Here is a 21,599-nt window from a genome sequence, read left to right as displayed (position 1 = left end):
CTTCCCTTTCATGCAGTTCAACACCTACACTTTGGCGCAGATAAAGTTTGATCCAGGACTTGAATAAACTTCCTGAAGCTCCCTGGGCACAGTTACAGCCCCTGGCCAAACTCAGCTTTCACACAGTGCCTGTTGAACACCCGTGTCCACGAGGCATTAAGCACCACATGGTTGTTCAGTCCTTCACCTGCCTCTGAATTTAGACAGCAGGCGCCTGGTTAATGCCCCGTGGCAGCCTTGCCCTTGCACACCAGGCTCAGACCTCTCCCACTGCTCTTCCCACCCCAAGGCCTGTCTGCCAGCCCTGCTCTGAGCTGCAAACCTTTGGTGCTGCTCCAGAGCCTCCTGGCCCTCACTTTTTACTCCAGCAGCCAAGGAGAGGGGCAGGGCGAGCAGCAATCTCAACGTGCCCTCCCAGAGAGCAGCCAGGATGGGGAGATGGGGAAGGAGGGGTTCAAAGGAGCAGATTCCAAAGGGATATGAGGCAGTGTCTGCCTCCTACCCCTCTTCACGTCCCTGCTGGCAGGGAGTGGGGTTCTGCAGCACAGCTTAGCCCAGCAGCTGAGCAAGAGGGGAGAAAAGAGCTTCCCCCCAACAGAGGTAGTTCCTGAAACAGCTGCAGATTTTGGACAAGGGCACTGAGTTTGAGCAATTGTTGGCCTGATCCATAAATGGGGCTTTTTTTTTTGTGCCTGAAAGCTGATTTATTCCTGCCTTTCTTGAGACGCCAACCCGACAACAGCATCTTGGTCCCTGCAGCGCTGCCTTGCCTCGAGCAAAGCCTCATGAGGCTGAACCCACACAGAGAGCAGCCCACTGGGCACAGTGGGCTGGGGACAGGCAGATGGAGGGGTCCCTGCTGCAGCCACAATGAGGAGCAAGATGCTGTGCAGGCAGGAGCCAGCATTTTTCCAAAGACAGCCTTTGGAGCAGCAGCAAGGGCATGTCTTTCAGCACAGGGAGCTGGGGCTGGGTTCTGGAAAGCCAAAACCACATGTTGCATCAACAGAAGGCTTGTCACAGCCAGCTGGTTAATGGAAAACCTCTCTGCAGGGACAGCAGGAAAAGTCACGTCCATCCCCTCATGGTCTTGGCTGCTGAGGGCTCGGCCTCAACCACACTGTTCCTTCTCCCCCTGCCCAAGCCACTTCCCAGGGCTGCTCCTTGCCCTCACAGCCTCTGCAAGCCCGTGGTGCCCGATTCCCAAAACTGTGCACAAAGCAGGGACCACCTGGAGGCTGAGTGGGACCAGGGAAGGACCGGCAAGCAGCTCAGTCCCCAGGGGCTCTCTGTTTTATTTTCCCACAGCCCCGATCCGAAGCCTCCTCCCGCCCTGCTGTTCCCTGCAGCAAGGCTGATGGTGTGCGTGGGACCACGGGCCCCAAAATCCACCCTGAGAAGACCCAGACATGGTGTGTAGTGTCCCTCTGCCTCCCTGCTCTGGAACACAGATCTGAGAGGGGCACTCTGTGCCCGATCCCTGAAGGAGCTTGGCCCACTTTTCCCTCAAAAGCCTCATTAGCAGTCCAGGTTGGCCGTGCGAAGCGAAAAGGGGGAGAGAGGGATGTTATTCTACCTTTTCTTACAGATATTTATTTTTTCCTGCCCTTTGTGCTGCCCACCCCTGAGACAGCACCCACCCACGTGCCACCCCCCTGGCACTGCCAACGCCGTGGACACGAGCACGAGCACGAGCCGCCGTGTTGGCTTTCACACGTCGCTCGGGGAAGGAACTATTTTCTGCTCCCGTCCCATCCCCATCCTCCTCGCAGTGGCCCAGTTCCCATGCCAGAGAAAACAAACCCGAACTGTGGGAAGAGAAGGGAGAGGAAGGACGGGGAAGATCACAAGCCAGCAGCCGAAATCATCCCTTCCTCAGGCACGGTTTGCTCCCAGCGCATCCCTCCGGACCGGACACACGGAGGGCTCCGGGGGTGTGATGGGGAAGGTGGGTGACCCCGGGGTGGGGGGACAGGCAGAACCGAGGGGCCAGTGGTCCAGGGAGGAGGGGTCCTGGCCACTCCAGAGCCCGGCACTGCCACTGGATGGCGGCACAGACCGGCGCTGGCTCCACAGCAGGGTGGGCACTGCCGGCGACCCTCACCATGAGCTCTGGCTGATGAGCCGGGAAGGGAGGAGTGTTCCCTGGGAAGGGAGCAGCATTCCCCAGGCAGGGCTATGCCTCTGCCTTGCAACAAGGTGCCTTGGTGCCAAGGCAGGTGGTGAGCGGGGAGCAGCGTGTCAGCTGTGCCTGGGTCCCTGCCACGGTGCCCCCATCCAGCTCCCGGGTTAATCAATGACTGGGACAGGTCTGGCTCACAGTGGGCACCTCTCCACATGCAGCCACTGCTCCAGCCCCCACAGAGGGGGACTCACTCACCCCTCTGCCCACTCGGTTTCGTGTCTGGGGTGCAAAGAGAGCAGCGCTGCAGCCTGGGCAGAGAGAGGGGGCAAGTGTGGGAAAAGGAACCCTCTTTTTGTGTCCAAGGGGGGCGTGAAATTTCTGGAAACTGGTGCGATGCCTGAGCGTGATTGGGGGCCCCCATGTGAAAAATCCATTAGGAAGAGCCTGGAGAGAATTAAAGCCACTGTGAAAAGCGGCCTGGAGAAACAGGAGACAGCAGAGCAGAGGGAGGGGGAACAAGCCAGGCTTTAATGCCAGCATAAAAAGCCTCCCCCCCCTCCTGCCACCCCCCAGCCCTCATAAAAAGAGGGAGTGCTGTATGAATAGGAATTAAAGCAGCAACACTATCTGCCCGTGCCCGGCTCTGCCAGCTGTTGCATTCAGCCCAGCTTCCTGTCCCCGTGCCAGGAGCTGGACCTCTGGGACAGCAGCTGGGAACGCCGGGGGGTCACGCTGGGCTCCGCTCTGGCACCCGGCCGAGCCCACAGGTTCTCTTTGATCCCTCCATCCCCGGCTCCAGGCACCTCCTGCCCTCCCCCTGCAGCACCCCCCGGGCACAGCAGAGCAGCCACTGCAGGGACAAACCCTCCCCAGCACTGAGCAGCCTCGAAAATAAAGACTTTTTAAAAATCACGTCTCTCTTCTCGTGGCTGGCTTCCAATAAAAATGAGGCGCATGCAAATCATCCCACCTGCCCATCAATCCCACATCTAATGCCTTTTGAACCTGCTGGCCGATTTCAGTGCTATCTGACAGAAGGAGAATGAACCAAAATTAGCCCTCTCATAAAGCTCTTGGTGAGAGCTGGAGAGGGATCCTTGGTAGAGGTGGGAGCTAAACCTCATTAGACATCAGAGAACCCAGAAGGGACAAGAGGCTGCTCCCAAAGGGCAGGATGGGCCCAGATCAGAAAAAGTACATTTTTAGACACCAAGTAATTCTTCTGTGATATGCAGATCCACGGGAAACCAGCTTTCAAAAGCCCTCCTGCTCATCACACTGCTTGGATATTTTAAAAGATTCTACTTCCTGTGGACACGTTTCTTCTTGAAGGCACATTTCCATCCTTTTGCCTTCAATCATAAAGTCCAAGGAAAAACCCAGCACCAGCCAAAGTTCTCCCTGCAGCCATGGGCACTGAGGAAAATGTCAAACTCCATGAGAAATCACCTTCTGGACATGTGTCAGCCCAAGCTGCTCCTTGCACAAAGCTCTTCCAGAGGAAGGCTCTGGATTTCCTTCTACCTTGCAAAACCAAACACCCGCTGCAACGGAGCAGGAACCTGAATTCCAGTGGATTCATGGGGCTTCCCAGTTCCCAGTTGGCCTCAGCAAACACTACAATGACTATGTGGGTGTTGTTTTTAAGAGGCAGATTGCTGATGGTAAACTTCCCCTGCCCGGAAGAGTCCACGCCAGATTATCCCAGGACTTTGCCCCCGTGCTGTGTACACGAGTGAAGATAAGGAGATACCTCTGGACCTGCCTCAGCCTGGAATTTGAGAAGCCCGTAGCACTGCTGCCCTTTTGCCTTCCCCTTTGCACCTCTGCATGCCCACCTCCAGCTCCAAGGGCTCCTGCCCTTCCTCTCCCTTCCAGGGGTTCCTCGCGCAGATGGAGGGAGAGGAGGTGGTCGGGGGTGTGGAAAAACCACTGGCAACTAATCCAGAAGTTCAGCAGCTGCCACTGGCATTTCAGAGTGTGACAGCTTCCAGGCCAGATGCCAAACGTGTCTTAGGTTCTAATCTCTCTGTCAGGTCACCTATCACTTGTCAATCAAGCCCTGCTCCCGCTGGCACAGATGCCACCAGACAGGATGCAGCAGCAGACACTCCGGAAGATTAGCATCAGACAGACACCCCCCAGGCTTGTAATCAGACAGACACCCCCCAGGCTTGTTCCTCTGCAGCCCCCCCAGGCCATACATCCTCCCACTTAAAGCTGCCTGGCCGGTGGTGTGGCTTTGGGAGCACCTGCTTCAGGCTTGGGATTTAGGACTTCCCAGAAAGGGCTTTCCCTGTGTGCTCTGAGCCTCAGCAAAGCCCTGCTGCTGCTGCATGGCAGAGGGTTCCAGCCAGCCCAGGGGCTGTTTGCAGTGACCTTGCTGGGACGAGATCACTGCTGGTGTGTAAATAACTCCCTGCTGCAAGCCAAGCAAACAGGGGGGGTGTGATCAGCCCCTGCCAGCCTTTCCTTCCCCCCCAGCCTGTAGCACATCCAAGGCCAGGGCTGGCACAGCCTCTCCCAGCTCCCCCAGCTCTCCTCTGAAGGTCCATGAGGAGAAGGGATGGTTTAACATCTCTCTCCTTGTGCTGAAGCCAGTACAGAAGTAGGTGAACGTCCCCTGCACAAACACACACACAAATATGTATGTACAAACATGCACAGGGGATGGACATGCTCTGCTGCACACAGAAAAGCACATGTTCCTAAATACATGCACGCACACACATGCAGATGCAGTGGTGTTCCAATCCTGCACACACACATGACTGTGCAGCAGGGCACCTCTGTGCAGGCAGCTCTGGGAAGCCCATTTCCACAGCCAGGATGAGGATCAGGGTCACACAGGTGTGTATGTCCATGGCCAGGATGCCAGTGGGGTCACACAGGTGTGTATGTCCATGATCAGGATACAAATGGGGGTCACAGCTGTGTATGTCCATGGCCAGGATTCCACTGGGGTCACACACGTGTGTGTCCGTGGCCAGGATGCACACAGGGGTCACACAGCTGTGTGTGTCCATGGCCAAGATACAAATTAGGGTCATAGAGGTGTGTTTGGCCCTGACCAGCCCCCTGTGCAGGACCCCCACACCCCACACACGGGCAGTCTCCAACCACAGCCTTTTATTATGTCACCCACCCGCCTGCAATAAATAGTTACATGTCACACTACATGGCTTGGCTACGCCTGACAAAGGTCCTGCAAGGCAGGGGAAGCTATTATAGGAACAGATTGCTGGAATAAAATATTAAATTTCCACTTATCAATCTCTTTAATGTGCTATAACTCTCACAGAAGCATTCAGCCTTCTCCCTCTGAACAAGTCTCCTTCCCCATCAGGGGCCAGAACCAGCCCTGCCCTCCTCCTCTCTGGGGCCTGGAGGAAGGATTTTGGGTGGCAGGAGCGGGGAGACAGGGAGGCAGAAGGGGGAAAAGCTGCTGCAGAGTTTTCTCTGCATCAGCCTTCTGTGTTGTTTTTTTTCCTCCCAAGGCTGGCTGCTCACTAGATTGAACTCCATTTATTGCATGCAGCTCTTGAAAGAGGTTTCGTGGTCCACTGACAATCCCTAAATTGCCTGCAAGACCCAAACAAATGTACCTGTAATAGCTGAGCGAGGAGGGCTGAGCCCTCCCCAGCACTGGCCTAATCGGTCCTCAGGGAGAGCTGGATAAACATATTCAGATCCCATGAATTATTAAAGGCTTGCTTTTTTTTTTTTTTTTTTATGTGGTGGAGGCCTGGCCTACTGGGTTGGCTGCTAATCCCTCCTGCCAGGGCAGCCATGGGTGTGCCCTTCATTCCCCCTCATTTAACCTCAACCCCACAATTCGGAGCTTTGGGGGCAAACTGAGATTACAGGCAGGCAAACACCAACCCAAACCCCAAAATCCTGCCAGTCCCCGCTTCCTTTGCCAGCTCTGTGCTGATGGAGCGTGAGAACAATGCTCTACTAGTCCTCTGAAAAACCACCAGGAAGGGAGACACTTCCAGAAGCCAGAGGGGGAACCCACAGCCCCTCGTGCCCAGAGGAGCCCCCGTGCCTGTGCTGGTGAGTTGGTGCAGCCCACCTGGGCTGCAATGCTGCTCTGGTGCTGAGACACATCCCAAACTGCCAGGTGGCAGCAGGAAATGTCAAGAGAAGGCTGTGTGTGTGTGGTGTTTGGGAACACGTGTCCTAACACCACAGGTGATAGGGGGTGGCTGGACAGACAGAATGACAGCGAGGAACGGACACACAGGCTGTGCAGGAATGGAAAGTGAGACGTGGTGCAGAGAGCCTGTTAGTCTCAAAGTCTTCTGAACTATTCCACCTCCTTCTCTGTGACTGGGGGCTGAGTTTGGAGGCTTTTGCCCTCTGCTCACTGTTCCAAACGTGCCCCAGTGTTTGAGCTGCTGCGTGGGATGGATTTCTGTTGCCGAAGGGAGTCAGCTCAGTTTGTGCCAGGCACTGCCTGCACTGTCCCAGGAATGCTGTGCCTTTGGTGGCAACTCCCATGGCATGGCCAGCAGCTGATTTTGGCCATGACCTTCCCCTGGCTTCAGGCAGCTGGGAGGGTTGGGCACCAAGAGCTTTGTTATTCCACTGCCTTTAGCTGTGGAAACAGCCCCCAGAGAAAAGCATGTACCAGGAACGACTCAGCAGGCAAGGATCCAGGACAGGAGGTGTGAATTAAAGGCCTGCTACAGTGATAATGATCATAAATAAATACCGGGTAATTAGCATCTAATTAGCACATCCCATCCATTGACCTCCAAGCACTTGGATAGAGGAAGATTAGCCTGGTTTTACCCATGTTACAGAGAGGGGAACTGAGGTGGTGAGGGTGCCAAACACAGAGTTATTGCTCATTTTAGCTGCCCTGGGCTCATATTTTTGGTTGCTCAGCATTTACCACCATAGAAAGTGGGTGGAGGGGGCTGGGGCTCAGCCCCCCTGAGAGCCCCATTCCATCACACTCAGGTTAAACAACTCCCCAGGCACTGGGGTGGCTCCCAGGGGTGCCTGCTGGCAGAACAGCAGGGCTCTGACTGCCTCGGGGTGGGCAGCAGGAAGGACTAACAACCCCAGGAACCTGTCCTGTATTTCCCTGGGAAGCCCCCAGTGTCCCCTCCAGCTCACAGGCACCTGGGCTGCCCCGGGGTGTTTGCAGCCCAGACCTCACTGCAGTGAGGTACTTCCAGCTCCCCTGAGACCCACAGCTGAGCACTGCCTGTCATTAACCCACTGACAAACCAAATCACTCCTTTTACCCAAAGGAATGGGACAAACTTCCCTTTCCTGCTCTCAAAGCACCAACAGCCACTTTTCCCCTTTGGTGATGCCTCACAATGTCCCTTTGACTCTCTGAAATGAGGCTATTGCCATATGGTATTGCTTTTTTTTCCAACTATTTCTTGACATCACTTTCTCTCCCTGACACTGCCTAAACCTCTCCACACGTCTTTTCCTCACTCCTGTGGCTACACTGATTTGCAAGTCATCAAACTCCTTCTGTCTCATACGACATCACACAGCACCACTGTCCCACTGCCTGCACCCTGGGATGTTATTCCTTTCTGGAGCCCAGATAAAGCCACTCCAGTGCCCACAGCCTCTCAGAAATCAGGTAGGTGAGCAAGTGCACAGACCAACAGGGCATTGGAGGGAGCTCAAATGAAAAACCATGAGTTACCTAACACCAGAAACACCAAACATCATCCTGCACAAATGACTCATCCATCTCACGCCTTGCAGTCCATATCCTCATCCTACCCCTTCTTCTACCTCCCAATAAACATCTCCCTGACGTGTCTGTGCTTTTAACACACCCAGTGATCTCTCTGAATCCGAAGCAGGAGGCAAGGGGGAAACAAATTTGAATACATCTCGGTGCAAGAAAGGAGAAGACAACACGAGGAGAGGAGAAAAGAAAATCCAAGGCAAACCAGCGCAAAACCAGAACAGAGCAAAGAACCCACTGCTCCCTCTGCATCCCCACCCTCGAAAGGAGATGCTGGTGACTGAGGAGAGGTGACTCCCCCTCCCCAGCTCCCTGTCCCCGTGGTTCAGAGCACAGCAGGTGCTGTCCTACCTGTGACATTGACCTCCACCAGGCCCGACCGCGTGCCGATGGCGTTGGTGGCCTCGCAGACGTAGGTGCCGGCCACGCTGTAGGACACGGGCCCTTTGAAGTAGATGGTGTTGTTCTGGATTTCCACACTCCCTGGCAGAGTCCCGTTTGGCCTGGGGAGGGGGGACAAAGAGCGTGGTTGGCCCCAGAGATGACACCCAGTGGCACTGACACCCTGGGTCTGCTTTTGGGCAGGTCCAGGAGCTGGTGGTGCTGTCTGGAAGGTACCCACTGATGTAGCCAGGAAAAGGACACAACCTGACCCTGCTCTGCTCCAATTTCCTGCCCATGTAACACTCCTGGGCAGCTGATCAGCCAGTGTTAATTGCAACTCAGGCTCTAAAAGAATGGTGTTGATTTAGAGCCCTGCCATCTATGACCTGCCCACGTCAGAACAGCAAGTGTGAAGCTGGAATAATGCAAAACTAGAATAAATGAACAAAGGCAGATAAAAAAAAAAAAAAAAGCCCCTGTGTGTTAGGAAAAGACACACATGGCCTGGTTATTCTTAATTACTGAAGCAAAGTAAAGTAATTACTTCTCTTAGGCAATTAAAAATTACTCAAGTAATTCCTTCCCCTCCTCCCAACCCAAATGTGCACATATTGTCAGCAATTTGTAAGAAACAAAAGGGAATAATGGGGGCATAATTAGGATTGTAAAGAAGTGCCTAAATGCACATGCACTTCTTTTGCATGTCTACATACAAACATAGGCACACAGGTACAGCAAACATTTGAGTCTTTCCCAGCTACACCAATCCAGTGATCCCAAAACTGATGGAAGAACAGAACACCTTAACCTTGGTCCCCACAGAGCCCTGGATCTACAAAGACAAGGGCACATCTTGTGGGGTGGGATGCTAAATAAGGCCATCTCCTCCTCTGACAGCTCCCCTGACTGTTGCTCATCACCATCCAAATGGCAGGGGAGGAAAGCACTGCTGGGTTTTACATTCCAGGCAGGAGCAAAACAGCAGCAGCAGTAATTGCTTCCTGACCTCCGGGAAGGGGAAGAGGAACATCTGAGCACAGAAATAGCCTCAAGTGGCATCTTTTCTGCCGTGGGTGCATCTTGGCCTCTGAGGCTTTCCTGGAAATGTTGTGAGGAGCCCAAAGAGCCCCTCGGAGTTTAAGGCAGCCTGGCAGAACCAACAGATGGAGGGAGCTGGGGATGAGGACTGGAAGAAAGGCAAGAAAAACAATCCTCTTCAGACTTTCCCTTTGAACAGTTTGATCTGGGAAGTGAAATGAGAGAGAATGTGCTCCTTGCAAAGCCATGTTGAGAGCCTCTTTCCTGATGACAAATGCCAGCTGAAAAGAAGAAAGGATCCATTTGATCTTTCTCTTTTAAAGTTACATGAGTGCTTATAGAAAAGAGAGAGCAGCAGAGAGAATCACATCAGGTTGTATCAATTCCCATCTGGCTCCCCAGACACCCCTCACTCACTTTTCATGTCTCTTTAGTGTTTTCAGCCAAAAGCTGAAACCCTGGAGGATGAGGAATTGGTTCTGTTTAATGTCAGTCACGTGGGGATCTCCTGGAGCTGATTCCAGGGAAAGGTTGTTCACACACAGACAAATTTTGTGCCATTTGTGCCCCTTTAAGGCAGGGAAATCCTGGGTTATTTTCCAGCTCTGCTACCGAAGCACTTGGTGGTGCTGGGCAAATTAATCACCTTGTCACATCTCAGCTGCTTCACGTCACCAGGGCAGAATATTATTCCAGTGAGGTGAGAACAGGAAGTTTTGCTGGATATTGAGGCTGCAGTGCTGCTGGCAGCAAGTTTCATCACAGGCACAGGTTCTGCCTTGGAGTGACACCGCTGACACTAATGGGACTGGGCCCTAATTGACCAGAGGGTGAGTGAGGTGTCTGCAGAGGCTCCCTGGCCCTGGTGGAAGGTGACATGTGCTGCTGAGAGCAGAGGCACTGCAGGCACTTACAGCTTCCATTCGTAGGTGTGAGCTGGGGGGTTGGCATCAGATTTGCATATCAGCTTCACATCCTTGCGGTTGAGGAACCAGTTGCCATCGAAGCCCTCGATGGTGACTTCTGGCTCGTCTGCAGGGGGGGGTGGGAGAGAGAGAAAAGCAGTAGGGAAAAGGAGAGGAGAGGGGGAAAAGGAAAGGAAAGAGTTGTGGAAAAGCAAGGAGGAGAAAATGAAACAGGAAGAGATGAGGGGGCAGGGGTGGGAGAAGGAGAGAGATTGCAAGGAGGCAAAGATGACAGGACAAGAAATGTGAGGGAGGGGAGCAAAAGGGACATGGCAGAGGCAGAGAGGGAAGGTGTGAAAAGGAGAAAACATATGATTATTCCAAGGGATCACTTCAGTTTTCACTCTCAAAAAAAAAGAGAGCAGCCTCCACCACACCAACATCCTCCCTTTGGAAAATTCTCTTCTGCCAGACTTTATCCCAGACTTTATCCCGCACCCACCGCAGGGACTGGGCACTGCTCCTGCCCCCAGCCCTGCCCCCTGCCCTGCCCCAGGCCCTGCCCAGGCCCACTCACACTGCACGTTGAGGGTGATGCTGTCAGTGAACCTGTCCAGCTGGTAGTTGACCACACACATGAGCTGCTGCCGATGGGCCTCCCGGCTCGGCACCAGCCGGTACCGGCTGATCACCGTGAAGGTGCCGTTGCTGTTCCTGATCTCCTGGAATTCCGCCTCCCCCTTCAGCTTGGTGTCCCAGGTGACAGTGCTGGGGGGCTTCCCGTTGGAGGAGGTGCAGGTGGCCACCAGGATCTTCTCTGTCCTGCCAGACTTGGCAATGAGCGGCCTCTTGGTGCCCTCCATCCAGTTCGTGGGCTTGGCTGCGAGGGAGGGCAGAAAGAAAAGGGTACAATTACAATTTATCAATAAAGAGACGGTCAGCAAACCAATGCTACCCTGTCTTCTGCATCCCAAGAGACACCTAGCACCACTGTGACAGACCTTGGGGCGAGCCCAGGATAATTGCCAGCAATTATTCTCCTGTAAGAGTTGCTCTACAGCAGTGCTTGTACACCTTGCACCATCCAGCTGCAGCACCTCTGGGGAAAAAAGAATGGTGGAGGTGGCCTGGATGCACAGATACACAGTGGGAAGTCAATCCTTTCCTGCCAGAGGTTTTCAGCCCTATGTTAGAGAGAAACTGAAACTGGAGAGCAAACAAATCATGGAGACCTTGGCTGTGTCTGTTCCTTCCCAACCCTAAGCTCCACGGACAAGCTCTGCTTGTGCTTAGGATCTCTCTCTTGTCTTTCCTCTCTGTTCACTGGACAGTTACAAGCTCATTAAAACTCCCACAGGGAACTGGCCACTGTTAATGCACCTGCCTTGAGAGTGTAGGTGGGGGGAAAAGGGAACCTGAGGCCTGGGGAGAAGGGGAGGTGTGACAGCTCAGCAAACCACCCACCCTGGGCTCCCTGCTCTTCACCTCTTCCCAGTCAACTTGAAAGATCATCACAGGCAAAATTTACACCCAAAGATTCACCTCTGCCCTGAGCCCCCGGGACACAGGTCTCAGGTTCCTCCAGATCAGCTGAACTGGAGGCAACAGTTCACCCCCCAAAGTCTTACCCAGCACGGTGAGGTTCAGCTGCCCTTCCCGGTTGCCGGTGGGGAAAGTGGCAAACTCACAGATGTAAACCCCCTCATCCTCCAGCTCCAGCCGGGAGAGCTGGATGGTGCCATCCTTGAAGGAAGGGTTCCGGAAGGTCACCCTCTCCTTGTAGGGGGACAGGATGGACACCCCCATGGCAGGGTTGTAGATGGCCACATTCTGCTTGGTGCCGTTGGTGGCCTTCTGCCACGTCACCTGCGTGATCTTCACATTGGGGAGGGGGTTGGTGAAGCTGCAGTGCAGGACCACGTCTGTGCCGATGAACCCCGACACGGTGTCATTGACCAGCACGGTCTGAGCCTGCAGCCCTGCAAGGAAATGGAAACGTGAGCGTGTGTGCACGTCCCAGGCAGAGGAAAACAAGGTTATGGCACATCAGGCTCGTGAAATCCTTTATTTATCCCCTTTGCTGCTTCTTGGCGTGGCTGACACGAGGACGGTCTATGGCTGCAGGCTCTCAGTACATCCTGCACCCACCTGCAGCTTCATTCCTTTCATTCAGATGTTCATGAACACCTTCTTCCCCACAACTGGTGTTCACTCTTCACCACAATCAGCCAAACTAGGGCTCATGATCACCAGAAGTTTGGATCAATAATGCTTTCCTTCCTTTTGCCTTCAACTCTGGGTGACACCAGATCAGTTATGGTAAATATGCAGGGCATATGTGTCTGGAGGCATGTTAAAGGGCTGATATTTATCAGCATAGCACATCCTAACATATGCTAACACACATTCACACATCCATTTAATCCCACTGGAACTGCATCAGGAATTAAAGGAGCAGCAAAGACTCAGCCCTCATTTCAGGGCAGCAGTAATTTCCATACAAGAATCACTTTACAGCACTGCCTGTACACCTTGCACCATTCACCTGCACCATCTAGATCATTTCTGTGGCCTTTTTTTAACCCCAAAGTGGCAGAATTTAGGAACCTTCCATCTTGGTTCTGTGCAGTAAAGATGAAAGGTGCCTGGGAAAAGTGGTGCCTGGAGTTCATGACAGTTCTTCTGTCTCTTGATTCCTCCCCTGACAGGTGGAGAAAAAGGTCTCCCACCAGACTGACCCTTAAATTCATCTCTGCTGCTACTGTGTCTTTTCCCAATCTGTATATTTAGAGATAATACTCTGCTAATTATACAGCCAGTATTTATATGATAAATAAAACAGAGAAGCAAGGTGGTAAGAACAAGAAAAGCAGGTTTTGCTCCCTGCTTCTGGTAGAATCTGTAATTGGATGTATTCTGGGAGCCTGAGAGTAAAGGAAAGAAAGGGATAATAAAGAGAGAAAGATGTACAAAGAGTGAGCAACATGAAGGGGTAATAAAAGAGAGAGAAGCTGGGGAAAGAAAAATGCCCAGGAAGAGAAACACGACAGCATCTTCTAAGTGAAATGTCACCCTACCCTGCTCCTGCAGGGGATGAATGGGCTCCCTGTGCCAGGCCAGAACGAGCTGCTCAGTGTCAGCCCCCCCAGATCCCTGGCGGGGGTACCTGGGACTCCTCCAGAGAACATGAGCAGGACTCCACACACACACAGTGCAGGCAGACAAAAGTCTTCCCACCCACAAACACGCCGGCTCCATGCTGCCCCCTCACTCCACGCCTGCTGCTCTCAGGCTTATCCCCATCCCCACATCTCATCTACGCCTCTTCCCTCTCCCCTTCTCCTTCCTGTGACCCCGAGGACAAGCCTCGACAGCCCAGCCCGGCCAGGAGACGCCACCAGCTGACCACAGCCAGCAGCAGTTCCGACCGAAACTCGGCCTCCGGAGCTCTGTGTGGACTTGCCCCCTTCCCTGAGCCAAGCCCTGGTTTGCCCCACACCCCAGCACTGCAGCTGGGTGCTGAGGAATGTTTTCCAGAGCTGCTTTACAGCCACAGCAAAGCGGTGGTGCCCTCATGTGCCTGCATGCACGAGTCCTCTGAGGCTCAGCCCAGCTGGCAGGGTGCACCTCTCCCCTCCCAGCGTAGCCAGGGACACTCTTTGCCACTGTTTTCCCTCCAGAAACCAGAGGGAAGGGATGTTCCTGCTCTGAGAAAGTCATATCTGGATCATGTTTCTCCACTGGAGGATGTCCCAGCAGTAGGACACAGCGAAGGACTTCTCTGACACCAGTCTGGTCTGTGCCCACAGTGTCCTTCCCGATGAAATGAGGGCACGGGCTGGGTTTAGATGATGTCATGCTGGGATTTGAGGGAAGAATGGGTGGATGGGGAGGGGGGACACGTCTCCAACGTGCCCTGCAGCATATGCTGCTCCCTGCACCCCAGAGATGAGCGAGCCTCCTGCAGCGTTGCCCACACCCGCGGAGGTGAGGAACAGCTCTGCCAAGCAAAGTCTGGCTCTGAACCCTTCAGAGCCTCCCAGAGCATGTGGGAGCTTGCTGGGGAGCGATTCCAGCACGTAGCCAGGGCCCTGGGAACAGCCCCCCACCCTCCTCAGCACTGCCTGGCTGGAGGTGTGCTCAGCTCTCCCTCCTTCTCCCAGGGCTGGGGGAGAGCAGGTTCATCAGCACCCCTTTCATGAAGGGCTCGTGCCCCCAGGCAGAGCCTGCCCGGGGCTGGGGCGATGGCACAGCTGGCTCTGCTCCCACACAAGCTCCCTGACCCCCCACAGGCCCCAGGGCATCCCTTTGAACCGGGATTTCCACATCCCAATAAAGAGGCCCAGGAAGCAGTGGCCCAGTGTCTCCTGGAGGTGCCAGAAGAGCAAGAGATGAGCAGAACTCCAGAGAGGAGAGGATGGAAAGCCACCAGCTTCTCCTTGGAGAAGGGCAGACAGCCTGTCTCTCCCTCGTGGGACATCTAACTGCACCTAAGCTGTGCCCCTTAAATAAGGTTATAGTCAATCAACCTAGCAGGGAATGTGATATATAGTACAAGAAAGATCAATCCACACCCTCACTTCAATCATTACCATGCCCTTCCTTTATGCTGTGATTTCCCTGCAAATTAATGAACTGACCCTTTTAAAAATCAAGTGATTTTTCTTGACCTTGAGTGGTAGTGACAATTCCCTGTTCTATCCTCCCTCTTCCACCCTCTCCCTGCCATGGCATCCATGCATCCACGCAGACTGGACCTGGGCATAAACTGGAGAGGAAGTGAATTGTGGAGCTGATCCTGAACCAGACCCCAGAATGGTCCAGCAGAACCCTCTCCCCGAGTGTAAAGAGCCAGACTTCTGGCCAGGGAAAAAGCTGGTGCCAGTTCAGTGAGCACTGCTTGCCAACAACCAAATGCTGCCAGAGCTGGGATTCAGGCCCCTACACGTACCAGCTTCAACAAAAACACATTCCAAACTTTCTCGAGGCTTCAGGGGAAAAGGGGAAAAAGAAAATAACACCCAGTAGAAGAAATAACAAAACAAACCAAACAAAAAAATAATACCCTGAAAAAAAACCCAAACACTGCAAGGAAATCGTGTTTCCTTTCCAGGTGGCTGAACGACTCATGGCTCTTTTGCAAGACAGGATGAACTCTTTATGTTCAGCTTCCCATGCTCCCCCACCCTCAAGCAGAAGGCAGAGGGCAAACCCAAAGTGCTGCCAGGCTCTTTGGGAGCACTTGTTTGCTGGGATGGTGGCTCTTCCCCCACCCCCTTACACACTCAATAATTCATCAGGGCAAATGCACAGATAATTGATGGCAATGAGCACGCTGGGCCGGGAGAGGAGGAGAAAATAAAATCACTAATCAGCCTCTGGAGAGGTTTGAACATATTAAACTGGATGTGTGTGTGTGTGTGTGTGTGTGTGGAGAGCCGGGATTCGCCTCAGTTCTTCCCTGCTGAGCGATCTGTGTGGTTGGTGCAGCAGAGAAAAGGCTTGGGATGCATCCTGCTGTTGGCACGTCCTGTGCCAGATCTCCCAGTGCCCACCAATCCGTGCTGACACCTCCCAGGGGCAGCCAGCACACGAGGAAGGATTAGCTGGATGGGTTGCAGCTTGCCTGGGTTGCGTTTTTATTCATTAGTTTTTGTGGTGTTATTTTTTTGTCGAGGACCAAAAAGGCCCAGCTTGTGTGCCAAAGACATGTTGGTGCCAAGGCCTCATTAGTGGAGACCTCTGAGATCCTACTCCTCCACCTTGGCCTCTGAAGTGGTTTGTGTTGATGCCTTTCCCCACGATCCCAAAGCCAGATATTTTACCAGGTCGTGCAAGGCCTTGGGGGCACCGTGCAGAGCTGGGGGTGCCCTGAGGCACAGGCAGCAGGCTGGAAGGAAGGTCTGGACTCCCTGGGTGTGAGGGGCAGTGGAGAGGGAGCAGACAAAGTGGCAGGTGGTGGCTCCTGACCCTGAAAACCCTTTCTCCCAGCACCTCTCCTGGGAGGTGCTGTTACGTCGAGGCTCCCACACCTGCAAATCTGGTTCTTGCTCCCCCATATAGAAAGCTCTGGAAATGATCTCCAGGCACTTGTGAGCTCTGACACAACACTGAGCCTCCATTCAATGCCTCTTTGTTAACAACCCTGTGAACTCCAGGCTGCTTTGCACAACCTTGCCTCTGCTGAGCCTCTCACCAACTTCTCTCCCTCCTGTTCCCTGATACTCATCTCCCCCCTAGGGCACTGAAACAACCCTTGGCAGAAGTGTGATGAGCCACCCTTTGGTGTGGTAATATCATGACTGATGCAAATGTCAGAGGAATCACTCCTGATAGCCTTTGCATCACTCAGAACCAAACTGAAGGGTTGCAGCAGCCTGATCTTACAAAAGGACAAATCCATGCATCACTTCAACCTACAAAGATCCTACAAAAAGCACCTGAGTTTGAGACAGCACCTCAACAATGTCCAATGATGTCCCCATATGCCTCACAGGCACCACAAACAGATGTCCAAGAACTTTCTAGGAGGGGAAAAAGGGGATGGAACAGGAGCTCAAAACTTCCCACTCGCTGGCACTGAGAAATGTCTCTCCTGGTATTTCTGAGCTCACTTTTCAAGGCTTCCCCTATTTTTAAGTGGAAAACAAGGTCTGGAACGCCACACAAGCTGCCTCCAGCAGCCCCAAGGAACGCCACAGGTGCGTTACAGGCAGGGTGGGAAACGGGAAAGAAGCTCCTAAAATCCCAGCAGGGGAATTTCAGGTGGCAAGAAGCAAAGGTGTGAGGTGGCGCTCGGCCAAGGTGTTGGGGTTAGGTACCTTTTCTTCTTGCCAGGGAGACTTTGTATTGATTGCCAGGCATTTAAATCAGTACTGTGCTGCTCTTCCAAGAGCACAGTGCCTGCCTCGCCCTGCTCACCCAGTGGCTTGAAGCCCATTGCAGGGAAGGAGTGGGCTCCAGTGAGTCAGTGGGCTCCAGTGAGTCACCACCATGAACTTCCCGTGGCATCCAGACTTTCACTGGAGGTCTCTCTGTCATCCACTGACTCAGTCCTGCCCCACTTCAACTTAGACAGGGATTAGAAGACTCTGAGTTTCCAACACAGGGGGAAGGGGGCCTTGGAAGGGAGGGATGAGAGAGAAAAGAGATGTGGCAAGATTAGGGCTCCAGCTGACATGGCTGCACATGAAAGGGCTGAGATAACACCGGGATGGGGTGGGGGCACCCCAAGAGCAACTGCACCACCCAAGCACCCCTTCCCCCAGCTGGGAGCTGTATGGGATCTGACTGGGAAATGGTAGAGCACACAACAGCCTGGGCTGGCTCTCGCCTAAGTCCCTCTCAAACAAGAAAAAAAATGGGCTTGGCTTTGGCTTGCAAATGGGAAACACACAGGGCCCTTTCCTCTGGGTCACCCGTGCATCCCCAGAGCCAGCACACGGCAGGGACGTGGGATCCCAGCACCAGTCAGTGACTTGCATTGAGTGAGACTCCAGCCAGCCCTTCACTGGGTCAGGGCAGTGGAGATGCCTCTGGGATAAAGCAGGGCTGCCTTCTCCTGCCTGGGCAGTGTTCCCTTCCCAGATAAATAGAGCACAAAGCAGCCTCGGGATCCCCTTGAACCAAAGCTCCTTCCCAAAGGGCCTGATCCATTGATGCTCCACTTGTTCTCTGCTATGGTTTGGGAAGCCTATTCATTGAGCCACCCCTGGGATTCACACACTGGGATTCTTTCTAAGCAAGACCAAGGCCTTGTTTGTCCCAGGTGTTCCTCACAGAAACAGAGGAAAGAAAAGCAGAGGCCAGTGATGGGCCACGGATCGAAGAGACAGCAAAAATCAGAGATGAACACCAGACTAGACCAGAAGTTCTTGCTGCCTGTGCTTCAACCTTGCAAACAGCCTCAGCTGCAGCCAGCCCTTTAGTTCTCCAGGAAAAGGGCTGCAAAGCAGAGGAGTGGGATGGGAACAACCGCGTGCCTTTGCTCCCGGCTCTCCCTCTCTGCCCTACCTGCCCTGGCTCTCACACAGCTGCTCTGCTTCACCCCCCCAGTCAAGGGGAGGGGACCCATGCCCCATGGTAAAAGCAGGCAGGCTGGCAGAGCAGAAAGAGCTGACACAGCACTGGGAAAGGCCTTCCTGCAATAAAACTCTGAAAGCCCATGCTCAGCAACAAAGCACAAAGGCTCCCGGTCCCCGCGGAGCAGCCGGATCCCGTCCCGCCCCACCAGCACGTCAGCTAATCCCAGGAGAGGGAGCTGCCAGTTCCCACACACCTGAGCGGCTCAGCAGGCTGCCCTGTGCCTCCACCTGAGGTGCACCACTGCTCAGCACTCTCCCCTCCACGCTGCCTCTCCCCCGAGGCCTTTTGGACTGGACTTTACTCCAGCTCCTTCCTCAGCTCTTTTCCCACCGTGTGCTCTCCTACCCAGCCCCGTCCAGTGCCCGGGTTCACAGCTCTCCTCTCCTTTCTCCTGTGCCCTTGTGCAACTAAGTCACATCTCCTTCTGCCCCTCTACCTGTCTCCATAAGCAGGGACAGAACTGCCTCTCCACCTGGTGTCTGTAATGTTTGTTCCTTTGACTTGCCCTCCTTCCATTTCAGCCTTACAAATTTTCCCACCCCTCTTGTGCCTCTCCAACATCACCACCGCATCCCAGGCCTCTCACTTGCCTCTTCTCATCCCCAGCCACCATTTCCTCCCTGCAGATGCACCAATGGATATGTCCAGGATCACAATCCTGCACTGGGAAAGGTGGGCAGCTGGTCAGGCAAGGGTAAAGAACAAAAAATTCAAGACCCTTCTCTCCAGAGTCAGCTGCCTGCCAGCAAGGAGAAAACCAAGGTGGGTTTTGCTTGCCAACTGTGACCTGTAAGCAAGAGAGAAGACCCAGAAAGGGGACCACATGCAGAGCCAATGCTTATTTGGTGGTTGGGTGGGGAAGAAAAGAACAGTACAGCTGGAAAATCAAGTGTGGAGGAGGGGAAAGAAGCTGAGCATTGAGCAGAGGGAAGCTAATTAAGCTGAGACTGTCCTGAGACCTTATCTTGATGGGCTGAGTCCCCACATGTACAGGAGTGTTTTCTCTGCATTGCCTCTTTCTTGGGCTTCCTTGTAGCCTTGGATGGTGTTCAGGGAGTTTTGGTCCAGTGCTAAATATCCTCCCTATTAGATCCCTCCAGGTGCTAAGGAGGAGGGATTTAATGAGGAGCTGTGAAGAGGGATCAAGATAGTAACCCATTCAGAGCCTCATTTCCGAAATCAAGGAACTTGAGACTGAAGAGACTCCATAAAAACAAAAATAAGCTCGATGGCACAGAAAAAGAGAACAGCAGATCCTTGCTTCATTCCCTGGGCTGAGGGTTTGGGGCTGGAGCAGGAAATCAGGGAGCTCTCGGGCTGGATCAGGGATGACTCACTCGCCTCCACAGTGGGAACGCGACAAAGCCGAAACTCTGCTGACTCAGGCGTGACTTCAGCCAGGGTTAACAGCCAGCCCTCATCCCACTGCCCCCACCACCCAGCTCCCTCTGCCCCGACCCAAACCCAGCCTCTGGTATCAGAGGGGGAGATGCCAGGCCACGGGAAATTACCAAAGGACACAAACTCTGGCCTCCTGTCCAAACCCTGGTGAAAAAACACACCCCTGCCAAACCATGCTGGTGTTGGCCAGGCCTGTAATTTTCATGAGGAGGATCAAAACTCCTACTTTCCTACAGTTTAAATGCATGTTAACAGTCACAGCTTTCTCTCCTCTGTGGTTTTGCTTCCCTTTTGTCTTTCCTCCCATTATCTTGCAGGATGTAACACATTGCTGGTATTTCCCTATCCTCCTGAAGTCAAAAAAAAGGACCTGTTTTCCCCTATCAAAAGGGGGAATGCCACGCTCTGTTCTTCTGTAATTTGCTCAAAGATAGAAACGGAAGAGTTTTTTTGTAACCAGAAAAATGGGATGTGTGTTCTGGTGGCTGAAAACTGAGGAGCAATCTTTGCAAACAACGTGAACACAAACATGGCACCAACAGATGCAATGGACACACACCCCTGGCTGGCTGACTGCCTGGGATTTCTCTCTTAATGTGTTTTATCTTGCCCTAGAGATATCTCTGCAGGCAAGTGGAAGAGACTCAGACCTCCCAACTTTCTCTGGGCTGTTTAAGGATTCCTGCCCGTGAACAACAGCCTGTAAAGAACAGTGAGCACAAACACACCAAAATTCAGTGCCCTGCCTGATTTCCAGCCTTGCTGCTGCTCAGCTTTCTTATCACCAAGTCCCTGTGAAAGGAACTAATTCCAGAAATTTCACCTCTCCCCGGATTTATGAGGCAGACATGGCTTCAGTCCTACCTGGGCCCCATCTGTACCAACAGCTCTGCATATTTATGGAAAGCTTTGCAAATTCAAAAGGCTTTTCAAACAGTAGCTAATTAATCCTCCAACACCCTGAGAGGCAGGAAAGCATTACTACCCCAGCTTTCAGGGATGGGGAAATCAAGAGGTGCTGAATGACAAAGAGATGTGCCCAAGGCCACCCAGGCAAGCACCGGCAATCTCCCCTGGGTGGCTTGGTTAGATGGGGGCATCTGCATATTGTGGTGGCAATTCTCACCTAAGGAAGCAGGGATGGAGGCATTTCTGGGAAGGCCCCACAGCCCCACCCACCACTCATGCAAATGGCAAAGTCACCCTCATTTTCATGGCTGAGGAAACCCAGGGAGGTGAAGTGGAAAACCCATTTTATCAACAGAGCCTGGAAGCAAACCTAAACATTACCCAGTCAACAGCCAGGCTGAAGGGTCCCAAAATGTGGCTTGTGTTTTTCTCAACAATAGGCAAACTGGGTGCAACCAAATCTATGACATTTTGTATTAAGAACGTGCCAGAAATTAGGAGAGATATTTAGACTGAGGGTGAGTGTCCCGTTCACACTCCAAGCAAAGCCAGCTCCACATTTCTGAGAATATTCCACATGCTGAAAAAGAGTAGGTTTAGGTTAGATTTCAGGAAGAAATCCTTCCCTGTGAGGGTGGGGAGGCCCTGGCACAGGTTTCCTTGACAAGCTGTGGCTGCCCCAGCCCTGGAAGTGTCCAAGGCCAGGCTGGACGGGGCTTGGAGCAACCTGGGCTAGTGGAAGGTGTCCCTGCCCATGGCAGGGGGTGGGATGAGATGATCTTTAAGGTCCTTCCAACCCAAACCATTCTGTGGCTCTGTGATTACCAGGCTCTGCTGACTCCAGACCTCCCAGGAGACGGGGAGCTGAGCAGAGGGGGGCTGGCAGAGAGACCCCCATGCTGGGTGGAGATGCAGCTCCCATATCTCTTAAGGTCACAGCCTCCATCCAGGTTGCCTGGGGAATGACTGCTGAGCTTCTAAAGGGCTGCACAGCTGGGGCTCAGAGGGGCCTGCTGAGCCTGTA

At 53.4% G+C, this 21,599-nt stretch overlaps 1 protein-coding gene across 1 annotated transcript in view; it reads right to left on the bottom strand.

Annotated features, from left to right (window-relative positions):
• The window catches only part of LOC127482175 (nectin-1-like), a 57,110-nt gene that overhangs the window by 1,413 nt on the left and 34,098 nt on the right, over positions 1-21,599 (bottom strand). The window contains exons 2-5 of the mRNA XM_051812259.1: positions 11,809-12,159; positions 10,758-11,060; positions 10,190-10,307; positions 8,205-8,356 (exon numbers count right to left, since the gene is read on the bottom strand). Of these exons, the coding sequence (XP_051668219.1) occupies positions 8,205-8,356; positions 10,190-10,307; positions 10,758-11,060; positions 11,809-12,159 (924 nt within the window). The remainder of the gene's footprint in view (positions 1-8,204; positions 8,357-10,189; positions 10,308-10,757; positions 11,061-11,808; positions 12,160-21,599) is intronic.

This window comes from Manacus candei, unplaced genomic scaffold (genome assembly GCF_025592945.1).
Source record: "Manacus candei isolate 608988 ecotype Guabito, Panama unplaced genomic scaffold, ASM2559294v1 h1tg000086l, whole genome shotgun sequence".
NCBI lineage: Eukaryota > Metazoa > Chordata > Aves > Passeriformes > Pipridae > Manacus > Manacus candei.
The sequence above is the reverse complement of the archived record's forward strand: the minus strand, read 5'-3'. Positions and strand labels throughout refer to the sequence as shown.